The following is an 18,719-nucleotide window of genomic DNA, read 5'->3' as shown; positions in this document are numbered from 1 at the left end:
CCTGCAATTTTCCTGGGAATCGGGCTTTTTCCCTTAGCCTTCTGATTTACAGCACAATCAATAGGTTTCTGCCCACTGCTGCCACCCCCTTTAGTTTCAGAATTGATGGGCGGCAGCGCTCTGGCGCTATTGTGTTACAGACAAACTGCAAAATGCCACCGAGGCATGCGAGCGCTCGGCTGAGTCACGCACGGTCAGCACAACATAACCGGGCCAGGCCATGCGTTGGAAAGCTCTGCGCAGACCTGGCCATGCCAAGGCAGCCCGCTCCCTCCCGTCAGCAGCCCTTGTCAATGCCATTTCTTGCCCTGCAGAGGTTTTGCCAGAGGAGATCATTATCTTAGGTCTCTCTCCCTCTCGCACACGTATACACACACGCGCATGTTGCATCTGATCGCTTCACAGCCTGCGATACCCTCATCACACCCTCATGAAGCTGGGAAATACTATTAAATGGGGATAACAGAAGAGGGCAAAGGGTAGAGGCAGGCGAGTTATCTAAATAAGCTGAAAACAAGTTGTCAGATAACACCTCGAGACAATCCAAGTCCTTACTTCTCCTGAGAGGGGCAATCAAGCCCCTCCTGCCTCTTCCCTCCCTCCCCCAGCACATTTCCCTGACTAGATCTGGCTGAAAAATGTTTTTACTAGGTTAGTTTACCACAGAACACTTGCAGCAGTAACCAGGAACGTGGGAGGCAACTGAGTCCATTCTATTTGGCAACCATGCTGATCTGTATCTACTTCAACCCACCACAAACCATGCCCTTATAAACACCCTGAAACCTGCAACCCAAACCCCAATACTGCCTCATCTCCGAGTCGTAGATTTCAGCTACAAATCGTGAATGGTACAGATCAAACACAAGCCTGCTTCCATTCGGGTTTGTCTGTCTGCTTCCCTTCCCCCAGCTCAGTCGGAAGGGGTTCAAGCCTAATTTCTGCTTTCCTCGTCAGACGCCCACAGCCACAGCTTACAAAGGGGAGCCCTCCGGCACATCCTCCTCTGGAGATGCAGAGAAGCTAAACGACGTCGTCAGCAGAGGCAAGCTTGGGTTTGAACCATGGCATGTCGAGTCCTCGTCCAGCACCTTCCCTCCAGTGTTATGGCATACCTTCTCTCCTTTCCTTGAGCTGCATGTGTTCTAAACGATACCGCATCCACGGCACTGCCAGTACAACTTAATACAAACCTGCAGCTTGACAAGCAATTGCTTAGTGCATCATATCAACAAGTACCTGGATCATAACTTGCCACCCAATCCTGTCCTTTCACTCTCCAACACCTTTTGACGGCATTTTCCAGGAAAAACTTATTGCACACCAACTTCCAAAGTCAAACAGATGTAAGAATGCCTTAATTACGCTGCAGTAGATCACACGCCTTTTCAAAGCTTTAAGGAAACAAAACAAAACAAGCCTCTCCTCCCCCTTCTCACAGAAGGGCCCGGAGGCACAGCTGGATCCTGGCTGCTGGTGACAAAGCCGGTTTACGAAGCCACCGGTGCTCCCTCCATCCTCTCGCACTGTCCCCAGGCGTGACTGGGAAGCAGGATCTGTTTCGGTAAGGACAACCACCAAAAAAACACTCTGCCGACCACCTCAGGCGCAAAGCCTTGCTGTATCTCAGAGGAGGGCCTTTAAGCCAGCAGGCTAGGGGATATTCTGGGCAGCCGGACAATACCGCATTCCTTTCCCTGTGAAACTTGTATGAAATGCTGTGTCTTAGACAGACACTTATTACTGTTTAAACTTACACTTTCCAAAAGAGGGGAAAAAAAAAAAAAAAGTTTAATCAATATTCCCAACTGGCTCAAGCGCTCATATCTACAACGGAAGGAGAAGAGAAATGCTAAGAGGGACAAGAGAGGGAAAAGAGAGTGTTTTCAGATGAAATGGGGAATGTGAGAGAGAACTGACAAAACAGAGATGGTCAGCAAGTCTTTTCCAGAGTCACGCAGCTGTATAGGAGCTTTCTGTACCAGAGGACAGATTTTATAGCAAGCCAGAGAAGAAGCTGTTCTAAAGGAGTGCAAGGTAGGGGGGTGAAGAGAAGGGAAAGTAAAAGAAAAGGGAAGTTCAAGCTGCTCAAGCAGCTGTAATGCTGTGACTGGGACCAGTGGACAATAAGCTGTAAAACACATTGGCTGGATGTATGGATAAGCACAAACAGAGGGGTCCCTCATTTTCATCGCCAATGCCTGCAGTTCTGGCATGAGGCTCCCTGGATACTTGGACATGGAGGACAAGTGAAGGTTCTTAGATGAAGGCACCACCTGAGAGGAGGCCTTGCCAAATCACAGCCTCTGCAGCCACAGGATAGATGCACATGGAGTGATAAAGTTGCTTAGACAGTCCAGAAAAAGATGGTCAGTATCTTAATTCAATTAGACTTTTCTAAGGATAATGAAAACATCCACGGTGGTATCAGATAGGAAATCAGTTATAAACTAGTACAGACCCTCGCATTTCAAAGTATAATAAAGCCAACCAAAAGAGACATAAAGAAGCAGCTTCTCTCTCCAGTTTGTTGCTCCAAACTAGCCACAGTGGAGTTGCTCTTCACTTTCCAACCAACACTTCGTCTCAGCTCCAGCATCCCAGCCAGCTCCAGCATCCAAGACTGCGTATCAGGCCAAACGGGTGAGTGGTCCAAGCAGCATGACAGTGTGCCTCTGGCACCTTATGCTACCATGGGCACGAAGCAAAGACCACGCTTCTTCGGTTCCACTGAGATACCCAAGCACCCACCCCATCACAGGAAGTTTTGGGTGGTGAACTACCTCGTTAAAACAGATGGTTTTGCCACTGGTAAGAACCCCAAATAGTTCCTTTGAACAAGAGGACCACATCACTAATCTGCCATTTTCACTCTTGTCATGAAGGAGAGTTTTGGATTAGGCCTGGAGGCAGAAGAGGTAAGAGACTCTGCTAATTGCTCATCTCTTTTTGACAGCTAATGAAAATCATGCATCTCTGTCAGCTCTTTTGTATTGGTCACCTGCTTGCAATTAGTCAACATCAGTGGACCACAGCAGCAAAAGAGAGACTGCTCTTGAAGGGGACCAAGTCACCAGCATCATGCACGGGATCCTAGACAGCAAAACCAACTGTTTTCTCTACATCTCAGGATGTACCTTACCTTACAGGTTTTGATAAGCAGTTCAATGCCTGTCTTCAGACCTCAGGCAGGCTGGAGAGGAGCTATGGGGTACGGTATCTTCTGGCATCCAGTTTTGGAATTCCACCTCAGGCAACTCATTTATGCTCCTTCTCAGCCAACTAACAGCATCTCGTCACTGACAGAGCAGCGACACACGAACCGTGATACCTCAGTCCTCCCATCAAGATGCCACAGTAAGAGGCTTGGAAGAACAGTTGACGGTAGACATGATTCATACAGCAAGCATCTCGCTCAATTTTGTCCATCATTCATGTTTATCTTATGTAACCAAAATAATCATGAAAAATTCAGTTCTGTGGGATATGACATTGATGTTTGGGCTACCCCATTGCATTGACCTGCAACCTAGGTCTCAAATACAAAAGAGTCCTATGAGAAATAGGAATAACCTGCAAATATCAGGAGAGCAGATGTTCCTTCCCAATAAGGCTTACAGATCACAGTCCTCTCGGGCAGAAACGTGGCTCACAACAAAAACTTGGGGGAGGTGACTAAGAAGAAGGATTGAAATGTAGGGCTACATCTAAGATAAAGCTCTTTTAGGGAAACAAGGCAAATAGCAGAAAGACATTTCTGCTGTGCAAAACCCAGCATGGCCCATCTTCACCTGAACTGCCTACCCACGGGGTCTAATCAACAAAAGCACATGTTCCACTGGCGAGGGACAGGCCAGACAGGTAAAGACGGACAAAACAGAGGGCCTCTGCGAGGTGTCTGTGACCTCCGCTCTCCCAAGGCATGAGCTGAAAGTCATCGCTCCAAAAAGCTAATGGAAAAAAGGGAGACTGTTGGGGTGGGGGGAAGAGATCAGACTCTGTATTTGAGATTCTGGGAGCTGAAAGAGAATAAAAGGCTAGTTGAAGCCTTAGCAATCCACTCTGCTAAAAACCCTATGTGCAGACACAGAACAATGCTGATTTTACACTAGAAACCAGGAAACAAGGTGGAGGGAGAATGCAGGACAGCGCTGTGTTTCTACATTAGGATTTTTAAGTACACTGCAGGATTTCTGTCTCAGAGTACTCATTGAGTTACATCAGACTGTAATGGCCTGTTGATTTTGAGAGATTATGGCAGCGCTGCTGATGCAGGGGGAGAGGAGATGGAAGGAAAGAGAAGATGTGATGTATCAGCCAGTGTGCGCACACATTTCAGATGAATACCTACACTCCTGTGCGAGAGAGACACGGCGGATTCACAGTGAGACCAGGACTGGGAGGGGACTGTGCACGGGACCCTGTTAGTAATCTAGGCTGGCACAGCAGGCGGTTTTGGTCTATCCCTGATCCCCATTTCATTCCCCTGGGGCAGCAGATGCCAAAAGCAACATTTCTGCAGGGGAGTCCCATCCAGGGCTGGCAGGACCAGAGGCATACCACATGGCATGGCACGGCAAATGTAATGGAGGAGGTGAATCCCGTGTGTTCAAGGCGCGCAGCGTGTTCCTGAGATGGATTCAGTCTCACTCTGCCAGGCTGACAACTTTGCCTGCCTGCCTTTCTCTCTCTCCTGTATTTCACAGAGAGATGGTATCCTTTCCTTTTCCTTTCTTTGCTCCCGGGCACAAGCAATCAAGAACAAAGGATGAAAGAAAAATGCAGTGGGGGGGAGTGAGGCGGGGGAGGGACATTTGAGAGTTAGGGAGCAATCTTTAGCAGAGAGAAGAGAATTTAAAAAAAAAAAGAAAAAAAGGAAGAAAGGAGATGCAGAGGCTTGGGAAAAAAACCCCACAATATGCAAATGAGGCAGAACAAAAATCAGAGCTGGAAAAAAATAAAAATCACACCAAACAAACCTACCTCTCCATAAGCTCTCTGTCTCTCAGACAGGGGGATGCCATCAGGGTGAGGGGTTCCCAAAGCCTTCTACCACCCTCCATCTGCAGCAGACACCCGTGGCTCACTGCAGGCAGGCAATCTGCCCTCTGGGGCATAGCGAAGGAAGGGAAGAGGGAAGAGTAAAGCAATTCTGGAGCAGTGAAAATCCTTGTTTTCTCTCTGAGGTAGGGAGCTGTGGGGCAAACAGAACCAGCCAGGTGCTTCTAACATGATGTTTGTCAAACAATCTGATTTCAAGCTTCACTGGAGTAGTCCCTCAGCAGCTGCTTTAATCTACCGCAGCACTTCTCCCCCACAGCAGGCTGCGTTCCCCTTGTCCCTCCTGCACTCTTCCACCAGGACAGAAGTCCCCCAGGAGCAGAGAGCTGTACCCTGGCTGGCAGCAGGTTGCCTCGCAGGCCAAACCACCTCATACCACACCACAAGATAAGCAGGATCAGGCTTGAACTGGAGGTTTCCAAAGGGCATCCAGCTGCACAAGGAAAAGGGGGATTTTGCTGCTGCAGATGACAGTACTACTCTCAGTGCAGAGCCCTCACGCTGCTCAGAGGTGGGTGTCAGCAAAGGTGGCCTCTTCCCTCTGGACCGTGGAGTAAATAACTCATCCATCAGCTTGTTCATTAGTGACACTGTAGCTGGTGTTGTATTATGACACACCATAGTGCAGTTACCCTTCTACTCATCATCATTTATTTCTTCTCCTTCCAAGGTATGGCAAAACATCAGTGCGTGCTCCTCAGCTGGGAACAGTGAGAGGTGTAAAAGGGAACTAGGAAGCAGAAGGATTCCTGGCTTTTAGACCAACTCTGGGGCTGACTCACCTGAAATGCCACTTTTTAGCACCAGTAGTACTCTCCTTTCACGTCAACAGCAGCTCCTTTCCCCCAGCTTTCTGTTCTCCTTCCTGCCCACATTTCTACACCAAATATTAGTAGTTGTTTTTCCAGTTCTGCCTGCAAACACCTGAAGCTAGGGACCTATAAGCTATGGGTTGGTCTTTACGAAACAAAACATGTAAAAAATTTATAAATATCAGAAAAATGGATTATTACATTTACTTACTACCAAGGAGCATCATTTAACTTAGTAAATATTAACTGCTTAGAACCACAAGTCACAGCTGTGTTGCAAATGCTAGTTAGAAAACAATTTCAAGAAGCTGACAAATTCCACAGCAGAGGTGTCTACGCACCAGTGGGGCGTGTAAAGGCAAAGGCGAAGCCTTGCACTGTATTTTACAAAGGACTGCGGATATCAAGGTAGAGCGGAGAAGGGAAGCTGTGCACGTATTGAGGGCAGTAAGTTGTCTAAGGGGAAAACAGCAAGAGAATAAAAATGCAGCGGTGAGGAGGGGAGGGAGAAGAGGACAACAAGTTTTAGCAGAGAATCTGTGCCAGGCAGACTGGTAACCGCAACCGCCTGCAAAGGTCTCTCACACCTCCAGCAAGCGGAGTGGCTGCAGGCACTGGCTGTATTTCCCAGGAGCTCCCTTACTCCCAAGTGCGACTCCCCCATGCCAGAGACCCGTGGGGAGGCAGAGCAGGAAGACATATGATGTCTCAGTTCACATCTTAGCCGGGTCCGTGTCCCCATCAGTAAGAACGGCCACCACAACTGACACTAATTGGTTCTCTTGTTGTCATGCTGCAGAGGTGACAAGGACCACATGGGCACAGACAAGAAGCCTCCCTCTCCCCGGTCCCCTCAGGTCATGTCTAGGTACCCAGGTAGGAATGGTGTGTGTGCATAGCTGGTATTGCCACAATGTGTGTGATGCTTGCTCCATGAATAAAGAGCATCACTATCTGGAGCTGTCGAGCCTGCGTCACTCACTGCAAGAAGCGGGGGGGGTGGGGGGGGGGAGACAACTACCAGCTTAAACCAGATTTTACTGGTAGGAGCACCACCACAATCCAGGCTCTCAGGGACTTTACAAGGGAACCTGAAACATTACCAGCTGCAGTTGCAGCCTCCGTACCCTCCTTCAGCCTGGAAAAACAACAGTTAGCACACGTGTGTGTTAGTGCATGCATGTGTTTGCATGAACCTGCAGTGCAAACATATACAATAAACAGAGTGAGGAAGAAAGAGATTGTTGTTTGAAGCTCAAAGAAGCTATTTGTAAAAATCAGTGTGCAAGTGAGAATGAAACACGGGCAAGAATTACTTTCATCTTTCTGGGAGGGAGAGGGGGGCAGGGAATTAAGCACACACACACCCGGAGCAATGCCCAGGAAGAATTACGCCGCTCGTGATAAATGCACTTTTCTGGTTCTGTGAAAAATCTGACATAATGAAAGTACCTTGAATGCAATTACCAGCACTTGTTTAGCGTGGCAGGGCATTGCACTGCCACTGGGCTCGCTCCTCTCTGCTCCCAATTAGCATGCCAAGTACTCCAGCCACACACATGGGCTCACGGGTCAGGGATTGGCGCGGAGGAGCAGCAACCAGCTACCTGCCCTCCAATGAGGGAGCGAGCAATGTGCTGGAAAGCTCCGGCTTCCTTCATTTTACATCCTCCCATCCCTATCACACTCTTTTCCTCCACTCCTCCAGGGTCTCTGGAGGCAGTGATAAAAACCGCAAACTCTCCCCCTCCTCTCTCAGCTGGTCTCATTCACGGCTCATGGCAGACCCAGTTTCCTCTGGGGACTCACTAATGAAGACGGCCAACGTTAATCTCTTTCCCCCTCCCTGACGGGTCGATTTATAGTTCCACGGAGAGTCCTGGATTGCAGCCAGAGGGCTTGACACATTCTTCTTGTTCCAAGACGGAAGGGGGGGAAGAGACAGGCTTGCGCACACACATACACTGAAGACACACACGCACATTTATGATTTGGATTTAGCTGGAAGATGCAGCTGGAAAACCTGTTTACCTGTTTCGAAACGGCAGCTGAAGGGAACAGCACTTTTGTATATATGTGTACACTCCAAACATCTTTGTGTTTCCATAGCACCTCTTTCAGCCCAAAGACCCCAAATCACAGGGATCACTCCCTCATCACCAGGATGAAATAAAGCATCAGTTGTGTGCCAGCAGCATTACCCGTGAGTCATTAGGAGAGGAAGCAAATGATAACTTCTCCAGGATAAACGGCAGGGGGAGGGGAAGGGGAAATTTTAGACGGGCAGAAAGTAATGAACTGGAATCTGGCCAGGACACTGAGGTTATTGCCCCCTCATCTCATGAAAAGTGCGGTGGGATCTTTAACAATCGATTGATCAAGGCCTCGGCTCTACCTCTCATCCATAAGAGGTTCCAGCAATAGTTGCAGCTTCTCCAAGAACGATGCTGGTGCATGGGCTCAGGAGCGGCTCAGAAAGAAATGCACCTCTCTGGTACCCCCCCACCTGCCTTTCTACAGCACTGCGTGGCATTGCCTGCACTGGAACGCCTCGAACTTGTCATTCCCATGGCTGCACCTTCAAAGGAAACTGGAGAGAAGGAAAGACTTGGATATTTTTTTACTACTGAGCTATAAGGGAGCATCCCTTCCTCCCCACCAGCATTTCATTTGTTCCCCACTTGGCAGTCACTGTCGTAGCCTCACCGCATCCCCTAACTTCATGCTATGTGTTTAATTCAGTTCCCTGTCCGCACACCGGACTCACCCGCGATGACAGCACGGCTCTGCTAATAGGGTCAGTCAGTGAGCTACTGCTGCAGAGCCGCAGGGGAGCACAAAACACTGGCTTTATTCCTGTAAGACCTATACATTACCTCCTCGCCCCCGCCCCCTCAGGAACCAAGTGGTGGATTTAAAAGGAGCACTGTCAAGTCATTTAGGCCCATTATTTTGCACTAGAAGAAATGGCCTTTACAAAGCTCAATGGAAGCACACTCTCATTCCATCTTTAAGTAATCTTGAAGGTTTCAATTGCAGGGCTTGTAAACCACAATGCAAAAAAGCACAGACAAATAGATCAGATCAGATATGAGACTGCCCAGACACAGAGTTCCACTTGCCAAGCTGACTGCAGAGCAAAAATAGAAATGAACGCTGCACATAATTATAGTATTTTACATTTCCACTGCACTTTCCATCCTGAAAGTTCCCCAAGTGCACACACATGTGCATGCATGTGCATACAGAGAGGCAGGACGCTGGGAAAATTCACTTGCTTGTGAAAGAGACCAAGAAATCGTGGTCCAGTAATAACAACTTGTACTGAACCAAAGCCTTCATTAACACACACACACACACACACACACGAGCTCGTAGAAAATCATTATAATGTGAAACAAGACTAAGCCAAGCCACAGCAATCTGTAGATCAGCAGCTCCAGCACTTCTGCTGCTGCTCAGCGTTTCCCCCAAAACAGAAGATTAGAAACTGATCTTTTATTAGCTCTCACCCTCTGTTTCCCAGCGAAGCCCAAGGTGCCAATTCCACTTTGCTACCGCAGGACAGGGGCAGCTCTGCAGCTGTCGATCCCCAGCCTTCCCCTCTCCTGCTGTCGAACGCTTCGCAGCCTGTAAGCATGCACATCCTTCAGCCCTGTGGGCTGCAACAGCCCCATTTCGCAGATAGCAGAGCATTTGAACAGGGGAACCAAAGCCAGGGACAGTGCCCTAACCACGGTGCTCCTCTTTCCCTCCTGACAAAAGAGCCAGCGTCAGGTACAAAGGCCTGTTCTCTACTTGCACGCCACCCAAGATGCTCTGAGCAAGGATGAAAAGGGCCAGGAAAAAAGAGTTCTGGAAGATAAGCAGGAGCAAAGACGTGACACACTGGCAGAAACCTCCAACTTTCTCAGGAGGCTGGGAGTCAGGGGAGAAAAGAGCAGGCGCTAACTCGATCCTCAGCCTAGGATGCTGGGTCACTCCCTTCTCTTTCCCACATGTCTGTGGCAAGTCAGTTTTGTCTTCCACATATTAAATATCTCAGAGCAGTTTAAACTCCCATCTGAGCACACAGGCGTTTCGATGTTGACTTGTGGCCAAGCATATGAAGAATGGGGGTAGGAAGTTCAAGAGGAGACTGAGAAGGCAGCGGCTCTGAGGGCACTACAAAAACTAACTGATAGGTCAGGAGAAGGGAAGGAAACAGTCTGAGGTTATGAAATGATAACACAGCTGGCTAGAGCTGGGGTTTTGGTTTTTTGGTTTTTTTGGTTTTGTTTTTTTTTTTAATGACAAACAGGAATCTCACCAACAATACAATGTAATCAAGTGTAGTATGCAACTACCCGTTCAGGGAAGAGCCTCCCTGCTAGTAGCTCTAGCCCTTACACTAGCATGAGGCTGACACCTGCTTTTGATGCCCCTCACAGAAGAATCCGTTCACTCAGCAACACGCTGCAGTCATGTCTGAGGATCGGCAAATGACCAGCACGTGCCCATCTCAGCAGAGATTTTGGGGAAGGAAGAGATTTTTGTCAAGGACACTGCAGCAACACCCTCCCCTATACTTAGGGAAACAGCCATGGGATTGTTAACGTCCAGAGAGGACTCCAGGTTTTAATAAGGTCACATCTGAAAGAGCCCCACATAATAAGCTGCATGGAAGTCAATTTATCGACCTCAGCACACAGGGCTAAGTCAAGCCTGCTGGGATTCAAAGTTGTGGTTGCAGGGCGTGTAGGTAATTCATACCTGATGCTCAAGGCCATCCCCTCTGGCTACAAATGGGAGACCAATGCGATTTCTTAAATTTCATTTAGTTTAATACTCCAGTGCATTATTCAGGAATGCAAGGAAGAGGCTGCTTAAAATAGGATTTTTATTTTGACAATGTCACTTTAACAACAAATAGCTGGCTGCTCAGTTCCCTTAGCTGGCAGACAGCAGGTGCTCAGCTGGCTGATTTAGCAGCAGCCGCAACCGCCACCACGAGCTGCTGGGTGCAGTTCACAGGCTGCAATTCCCTACTCCCCCCAACGGGACTGCAGATTCCCAAGGAGGGGGAAGGGCTAACGGGAGTGAGAGAAGAGGCGCGGGGGCAAGCTTGGGGTGAAGGATTATTAAATTAGCGAACAAATGTCACTGCCACTTCATTGGGACACCCTCGTTGGACCCCAATGGGCACCCATGTCAGCTGCCTTCCCCCAGCCTTGTGTGCTCCCCCTCCTGCGTAAGGGAATTAAACACCGCAGTCAGAAGACTCCTTTCCCCTCCCAGAAATAACATGCCCACTTTTTACCTGCATGCAACATCAGCAAGATACTCCATGGTCTTCTGAGACCCTCCCCAATGGCTTCCTTTTATGAAATCAAATCAATGTCTTCAGCTCTGCCTTAGTAAACAACCAGAAAGCAAGAAAACCATGTTGCACAGCCTTGTGCTTGTAAAGCCTACAGAAAAGCAGGGCTATGGCAATACATCTTAGCAGAGGGGATGGTACAGCAAGTGGCTTGTGGCATGAGATTGCTAGACATGACCTTAAAATAATCTTTAAAATTAAAAATAGACAGGTGCATGTGACTTTGTGGTTTGTTTTTTGTTTTAGTTTGGGGATTTTATTTTATTTTTAAAAACGTACTACATAAAGAACATCAACACAAAAATTCTGGCCATTTCCTTTACCTCCCCCATCTTCCCCATCTAGCAATGAAAGTTTTTTCTAGGCTGAAAGACTATGACAATCAGCGGACCAAGAAAATTATGTCCTCCTAAACAGCGAGAAGCTGAAAGCTGTGATGTTAAAAGGGAATGAGATTTTACTCAGCCTATGTCAAATTCTGGTTGGTCTGCACTTGCTTTTGCTACTGTCTATACCAAGACTTGTATTTATTCAGTTGTTTTAAGCTGAAGACAGCCAGTAGACTCAAAATTCTCCTACCTACAATTAAAGTACTAGAGCTCACAGAAACATCCATTATACCTCAGCAGCAGTTCTCTAACTAAGCCCCCAAAAAATTAAAACACAGAGCACGCATTACTCTTTATTGTAGCCTTAGCTATATCAGGGTTGATGACAGTACCATTTTTTAAATCCATCATGGCGGAGTGGAGGGGGGGAGATAAATTGGTACAAGCCCAGTGTGAAACAAGCATTCCCTTTGGGTCATCTTTAAAACTAATCTGGACATGACACTAGAAAGCACACTTAAGATGACAAACAAAAACCTTCCAATTGTTTTATAAGCATACTATCAGTGGAAGAGGCCCGAGTAAAAAAAATACTATATGACTGTATTAGCTGACTGTTATTGTTGGCTACTCAAGCAAAGTAGGGCTTCAACAACCCAGAATTTACAGGACTGGGAGCCTGGTGGGTCTCTGGTTTTGATTTTGTGCCAATTCACATTCACTCATGCTCCTGGATAAGTCATGATGCCGTCAGCAACTTCAGCCCAGCTGGAAAACTGGGTTAAGAAAGCAGTGGACACTCACCGAAAACTAGGGCTTGCCTGCACGGGGACACACAGGAGAGGCAAACTGGAGCACTTTAAGCAGATGGGTAAAATGGCATTAAACCCCCGTGTGGACAGATTTACACAGAACGCAAATGTGTCCCTGATTTGCCTGCTTCACTACTAAACCCATTTTTACTAAATCAGCTGAAAGTTAATTTAAATCTAAATAAGGGTATGGTCAGATCAGCCAAGCAATCCGGTCAGTGCAGGCTAACAAGTTGCCGTCCTTTCAGTTAGATATCGGTAACTCACCATATGTGCTTCCAGTCTTCTGTAACGCAAAGAAACTTACAGTATCCTCAGAGAAATCTCCCACAAACTGTTTTTGTGCTACTTAAAAATCAGAGGGGACAGTTTGGCTGGGAGTCAGCAATCTGGTACGTTGGCAGGGGCACGCTACAAAGGATGTCCCTAGAGTTGCCAGTCTAGCACCGTTCCTTGGCTCCAAAATTAAATAGACAGTCAAACTTTTAATTTTCCTAAAAAAAGACAGAAAGCTTTGACCCTGCTGGGATGCTGCCTCAGGAACACCCAGAGATGTTGCCACCAAGAAGGGGTATTCATCTGCAGCAGGACATTTTCCAGCACCACAGTCACTTGACAGAAACAAGAAGCCAGGCGAGGGCTGTTGGCAACTCTCACGCACGTTACTCCAGGACTGGGCAGGGACTCAAGAAAACGATTTCCCAACCTCCTCCCAACAGTGACCCCAGCTGTGCACCTGCCTCAAGAGATGCTAGCATGCCTTTATTGCCTTGATGAGAAGATGCCTCTCATGTGTTGGCTTCCTCACTTGGAGGAGGCCCCCCAAACCACGCAGGCTCAACACAGGGTGGACAGACCTCCTGTGAGTGGACACGGAGGTCTGAGCTCATCGCTGAATACAGGGGAAATACAGAGCTGGCACAGTAGCTGTTTCCTGAGGAACAACAAGTTGCTGGCACCAAGAAAAATGCTGTTTTATAGTCTACCAGATTTTCTGTCCTTCCTGCCCCAGGGCTACATGACCCTTGATTGGGATTTTATAAGAATGAGAGCGCAAGGATGGAAGAGAGATGCCACTGCTCCCCCAACCCTCTTGCATTGGGAGGTGGCTGGGGGTGGGCTCAGTCCATCGTACCAGTCCATACCTCAACCCCTTCCAGCCAACCTGTCAAAGATGTTAGGGCCATCCTCTCCCGGCTGTTCTATGTAATCGGCACGCACCAGTGCCAGGGCTCCTCGCTGCTTGCTCTCTCCCCCTCTCACCAGGGCTACGCAGCATTAATTCTCTCGCTCTCCTTGTGCATGTTCCTCCTCGCAGCTCCATCAAGCACACCTCTGCTCTGACCTGCAGCCCTGGCCACCGGGCTCCTGACCCCCAGGACCCACAGCTGCCCCAGCCCGGCTGCCCCCCAGCCCCGGTGGCACTCTGTGTGCGTTTGGAACAGGAAAGCAGCAAACCCCCCCATCGCGCTGGGGAGCCAGCTCAGACCACCAGCCTCATCCTGCCTGCAGCTTAACTAGCACGTTAAGGCTGGATGGGGAAAATACCCAGCACCCCCCCACCCGCACCTCCCTCTGCAACCCCACCAGCTCCCTCCCCTCCCCAGCTCGCCACCGTAGCATAAACCCTTTTGTTTCTCGTGAGAAATATGGCAATTATTTCAGAAAAATCTCTCCCCTCACCACTGGTAGAAATACCACAGTCTGAGACAGAAGCTCTCTTGATGATCGCAGACGGTAGAATATTCCAGAAAAAGAGGAAGATTTGGGGAGGGGGAGGGGAGGAGGTATCTGGGATCCAATCTTCTTCCTCTCCCTGCCAACCCCCCTCCATTTCTAGCAGATTTCATTTGTATCATCAGGATTTCTGTGAAATTTTCACCCAACCCTCCCTCTCTCCCATTTCAACTCCTGGCTAAGCTCAGTCAAAGGTGCACAAGAATAACATGCTGCTCCACTTTTCTCGGAGGCTGGACAAATAAGTCTTCAGCTAGCCACATGCAAGCCATTAAAAATATATTAACATACCCAGCAGGGTCTGTCACTTTTTCTCTTCCCCCCCCCCCCCAAACACAGAGAGGGAAGAAATCTTGCCACAGTAACAAGAGGTTTTCATCAAGTCTCATTACCTCAAGCACAGCCGCGCACCACAGCCCCCACAGAGAACAGCCTTCGGTTCCTGCTGTCATTAAAGGAACGAAGATCTTAAACAAAAATTAAACCCAGGACAGCATGAAGTTGGGAGCACACAAACAGATAAGGCAGGGAAGGGTGCGTGAAAGCTGAGTGGAAGAGCAGGAGCAGAGCCACCAGACAGGGCTCCACTCAAGCAGCTCGGGAGTGATGGGGCAGGTTAAACATGTCCTGCAGAGCGGGGCAGGGGCAAGTATTTTCAAAGTTTCAAGCCAGCATCCAGAGGTATGCTGTATTTCCCAGAAACTTAGTGACACAGCAATGTCCTGGAACATTAATAAGGCTTAGGGTAAAACCAGACCAGCAACTACGATAAGCAAGAGGCTTTTTCTAAGATGTTGCACAACAAGGATTGTTTTGACACACATCCGTTTTTACTCCAGGGGGTCCTCGACCCTTCTGAACAGCATCATGGCCCATGCTTCCCAGAGCAGCTGCACAGCACTTCTTAACCTGCAGCAGCTGCTCTATGCCTGAAGCAGGTGGCTGCTGGTGTTACTAGTTTGGGAGGAGGGTTTGAAAAGCGGGAGGCAGCAACTCTACATTTAAACAAGGGATTTCTATACCAGGGGAGTGTTAGTCAAAAGGCTATCAAGTCAAAGTGCCCTTAAACTGTAGTTTCTCAAGTATTTCTTTGGGCAAATTGCTGGGTCAAGCAGCTTTCCTCTCCACCCTGGCTACTTTAATCCAGATCAATTCCCTGATCCAGTTCAGTGTGCAGCAGCACATTCAGCTGCACTGGCACAGCTGAACAAGCAGCTCAGGAGCAGCAGCAGCAGCGGCTGCAGAAAACAACGCTTGTAAAACTACACCCTCGGATTCAACAGGCATGGCACTTAGCCCCAGGAGAGCAAGATGCTGCATGCAAACCCCATGAAAACAAAGATAAGGGAAGAGGGATACTTCATGCACAGCTAACTGGAAAGAGATGACCTGAGCCAAATAGGACGTAGAAAAAGAAAAATCTGGTGACAGTGTGGCCATGTTTTATGCACCTCTAGATGAGACATAAGTTTTATTTCTCCCATGGGAATGGGGGAAAGCAAAAAGCTCGCCCTTGTGAAGCAGGCAGTACAGTCAGGAAAGGCAGAGCTCTGCAGAAGAGCTGACCATGGTAAAGCACCAATGAAAGGTGGACAAGGACCTCTGAGGAGCAAGGAGGAGGATGAGAACCCATGGCCAGTGAGGAGTGGAAACTGTGTGAGGACACCACAGAAATAACTCCCCTGCAGAGCAGTGAGGAGCAGAAGGAAGCCAGGACATGAACTGCATTACACAGAGGCAGGATGGGGATGTTGAGGGGTCGACCCTGGGCACAGAGGAGGGGATCAGGAGAAACACTAAGGAAGCTACTTCAGATCTCCGGTGTCACAACCATTCCTGTTGTGAACAATTTAACAGGTCATTATCTGAACAGTTCATACACCCCCTGGTTCTGGAGTAATTACATCCATTCTGTAAAAAGACATCACATAATGAGGTCTACCAATATCACAGAAGCGGATGGGAGAGTAAGCAAAATGTCTGACCGTACTAGGAACAGACCAGAAAAATAGTGCTGATTTCATAATGATATGATACAAATCAAAGATATATTCATCTCTGAAGCACTGAAACCTGCTCAACTCATCTTACCTTGGAAAGGGAATAGAAGGAACTGAGGGGGTTCAGCAAGTGGCAACAAAGAGAAGAGACTTGGAAGACGGCAAATGCTTACGTGAAGTACACACGTGCAAAACAACAGCTACGTCCTAGGGGGGAAAAAAGTCTTCTAGTGCAACCAGACTATTACTGCGTACCAGGGCTGCGACACAGCGGGTGCACGCTGCTCTCCCCAGGAAACCCATCCATCCTCTCACAGCCAGCCACCGCAACCTGGCAGTAATTGCCATCAGCCATGGGAGAGAGCCATCCCTTGAACAGATAGCAAGGCAGACTCTTTCCCCACACCTGCCAAACTGGATACACTGCACACAGAGTCTTCACTGAGGAGCCTCATGGTTGGTATTTCCACAGGCTCACAGACAAATGGCTTGGCTGGGTTGCTCTCCCTACCCACTTCAACACAGATGGCCCAAACTCTGTCATGTAAAAGACACTGAGACCTGCTTCAAACCAATTGCAGGAATATACTGGAGCCTTACCTGCACTCCCGAGTTTGACAGCAATGTAATTAGGTCAGGGGATAGCTGTGCTGTTAACGGATTCCTCAGACTTGGCTCTATCCAAGGTAGAGATGCACACGAATGCTGCTTCAGCTTGTATCTGCTCACTTGCCAGCAGCCTGGATTCTTGAAAACCTGCTCCAAGTGACTAGCCCATCTCAGATCGCAACTTAGGCCCTTGATGTGGGCTACCAGATCTGTACTTCTCCAATAGCCTCCAACAACAGTGCTAAGGACAGCAGAGTTTGAGCCAAGGTACAGCTGCCTGCAGCTGAAACAGGCCTGCAATAAATGCCAGAGGAGAAGGGGGGGAAGGCTTTAGGCAGCACATGCAAGGAAGGTACTTGTATTGATGCAGGCTAAGGTCATCCCAGGGACCAGGAGTTTGACACCCATGATTAAAGCATAATCAAGAGATGTTTCCTGACTGTGAAGTCTATTAGGCTGTGGAACAGGCTCCCACAGGAAGCAGGGGAAGCCTCATCCCACTGTCTCTGTATGGAGCAATGGGGCAGGCAGTAGAGAATCGAGCCCCAGGACTGGTGACACGGCCTGATGGGGCCAGTCCCACAAGACGCCCCTTTCAGGAGTAAGACCAACTTAAGAAATTCCCTCTGCCCCTCCTGCAACATGTCCTCCCCAGTTCTGCCAACACTGCTGCTTGCAAGGCAGCACCGCAGACTAGATGACTGTAGCCTGGGTCATTTCACGTTATTTGGAGGGAGGGGGCTTTTGACCCACATTAGGTCACTGATGCATTTTACACCACGGTCTTACCAATGGTTGCATCCACACAACCAATGGGATGACAGGGGTGGTACAGGACAGGAACATGAGGTGGGAGGTGAGGAAATAGGAATTTCTTAGGCCGTGCTACAGGCATTTTTATACTAACCCTGTGTGCATGAATTCATGCAAGGAAAGGCAGTGGAGAATGCAACTAGGGTGGAGGGCGTTAACTAAACCACGATTTAGTACGGTCAGACTTGTGTAATTGGACATGACCTAACATACATGGAAAATATCTTCATTTACAGCAGAGAATGTCCCTGTTAATAATATATATGGTATCAAGTAAGTTTCTGACACACTGAGCTGGCACTAACTTAGTGTTTCAGGTCTGAAAGACTGTCTCAGTTTTGACTTTATTTAATGTTTAATTGCCTCCCTTAAACGTTTCCTTTTTATATTTTTTCAATGGGGGAAAGATCAGCTTGGTTTTGAACTGTGCAGATCGACAGGAACGCATACTTTGCCCCATTTAAAGCTAGCAGGCACCTACCTCCCTTTTTGGGTTTGTTATTTTTTTGGTTTGGGGATGGGAAGAAAGGAGGTGTTAAGAACATCACAAAGTTCAAACTTAGTGTCTCAACTTGTAACACACTTCCCCCTCTCCCGCAACACTGGTTGCAGAAGCTACCCACGGCTGACACTACTCATGAAGCTCCATATGGTTCTGCTTCCCTTCATTTTTCTTCAGCCTGACAAACTTTGGCACTGCTCAGGTTTTCCTGGTCCTTAAGAAACAGGAGAGATTCCAACAATTCCAGCCTCTCCTTCCTTTGCTTTTACAAAGCTCCCATGGTGCCATTTCTAAAAAAACTATTGTAATAGCAAAGCATAAAGACAAATTTGTCTGAACATCACTGGTGCTGTAGAATTTTTCATATTGCACTTAGTAGTGGTAACAATTCCTTACATTGCATTAGAGTTGGAGGACTTCAGTAACATCAGAGTCCCTCATTCTCAGCACAACGTACACATACAGCAAAAAACATCTGTGCCTGACTAACAGGCTAGTAAAGTTATTTTATTTAAGGTAGAAAGGCTTCAAAATGGAGTGTCATTTTAAAGTACCTGTGAGTTGACAACAGTTTGTACAATTATCACAAACCACCAAAAGAAAGCTTCCAGTACACCCGTGAAGTAACCATGTACACAGTGAGTAGTACCCTGTACACACCATAACTCAGCAAGTGCTTTTTGCA

General features: G+C 48.1%; 1 protein-coding gene across 3 annotated transcripts in view; it reads right to left on the bottom strand.

The window, feature by feature from the left end:
* TCF20 (transcription factor 20) overlaps nucleotides 1-18,719 on the bottom strand; it is a 134,670-nt gene that overhangs the window by 99,093 nt on the left and 16,858 nt on the right. The window contains exon 1 of one of the 3 annotated variants that reach the window (XM_075499394.1): nucleotides 11,173-11,192. The exons of the other annotated variants lie outside the window; for them this stretch is intronic. Within the exon in view, the coding sequence (XP_075355509.1) occupies nucleotides 11,173-11,178 (6 nt within the window). The 5' untranslated portion in view covers nucleotides 11,179-11,192. Of the gene's footprint in view, nucleotides 1-11,172; nucleotides 11,193-18,719 lie in introns of those variants that run through there. 3 annotated transcript variants of the gene reach the window in all.

The sequence above is a fragment of the Mycteria americana genome, chromosome 1 (genome assembly GCF_035582795.1).
Source record: "Mycteria americana isolate JAX WOST 10 ecotype Jacksonville Zoo and Gardens chromosome 1, USCA_MyAme_1.0, whole genome shotgun sequence".
NCBI classification, from domain to species: Eukaryota; Metazoa; Chordata; class Aves; order Ciconiiformes; family Ciconiidae; genus Mycteria; species Mycteria americana.
Note: the sequence above shows the minus strand (reverse complement) of the source record. Positions and strands in the feature narration are given on the sequence as shown.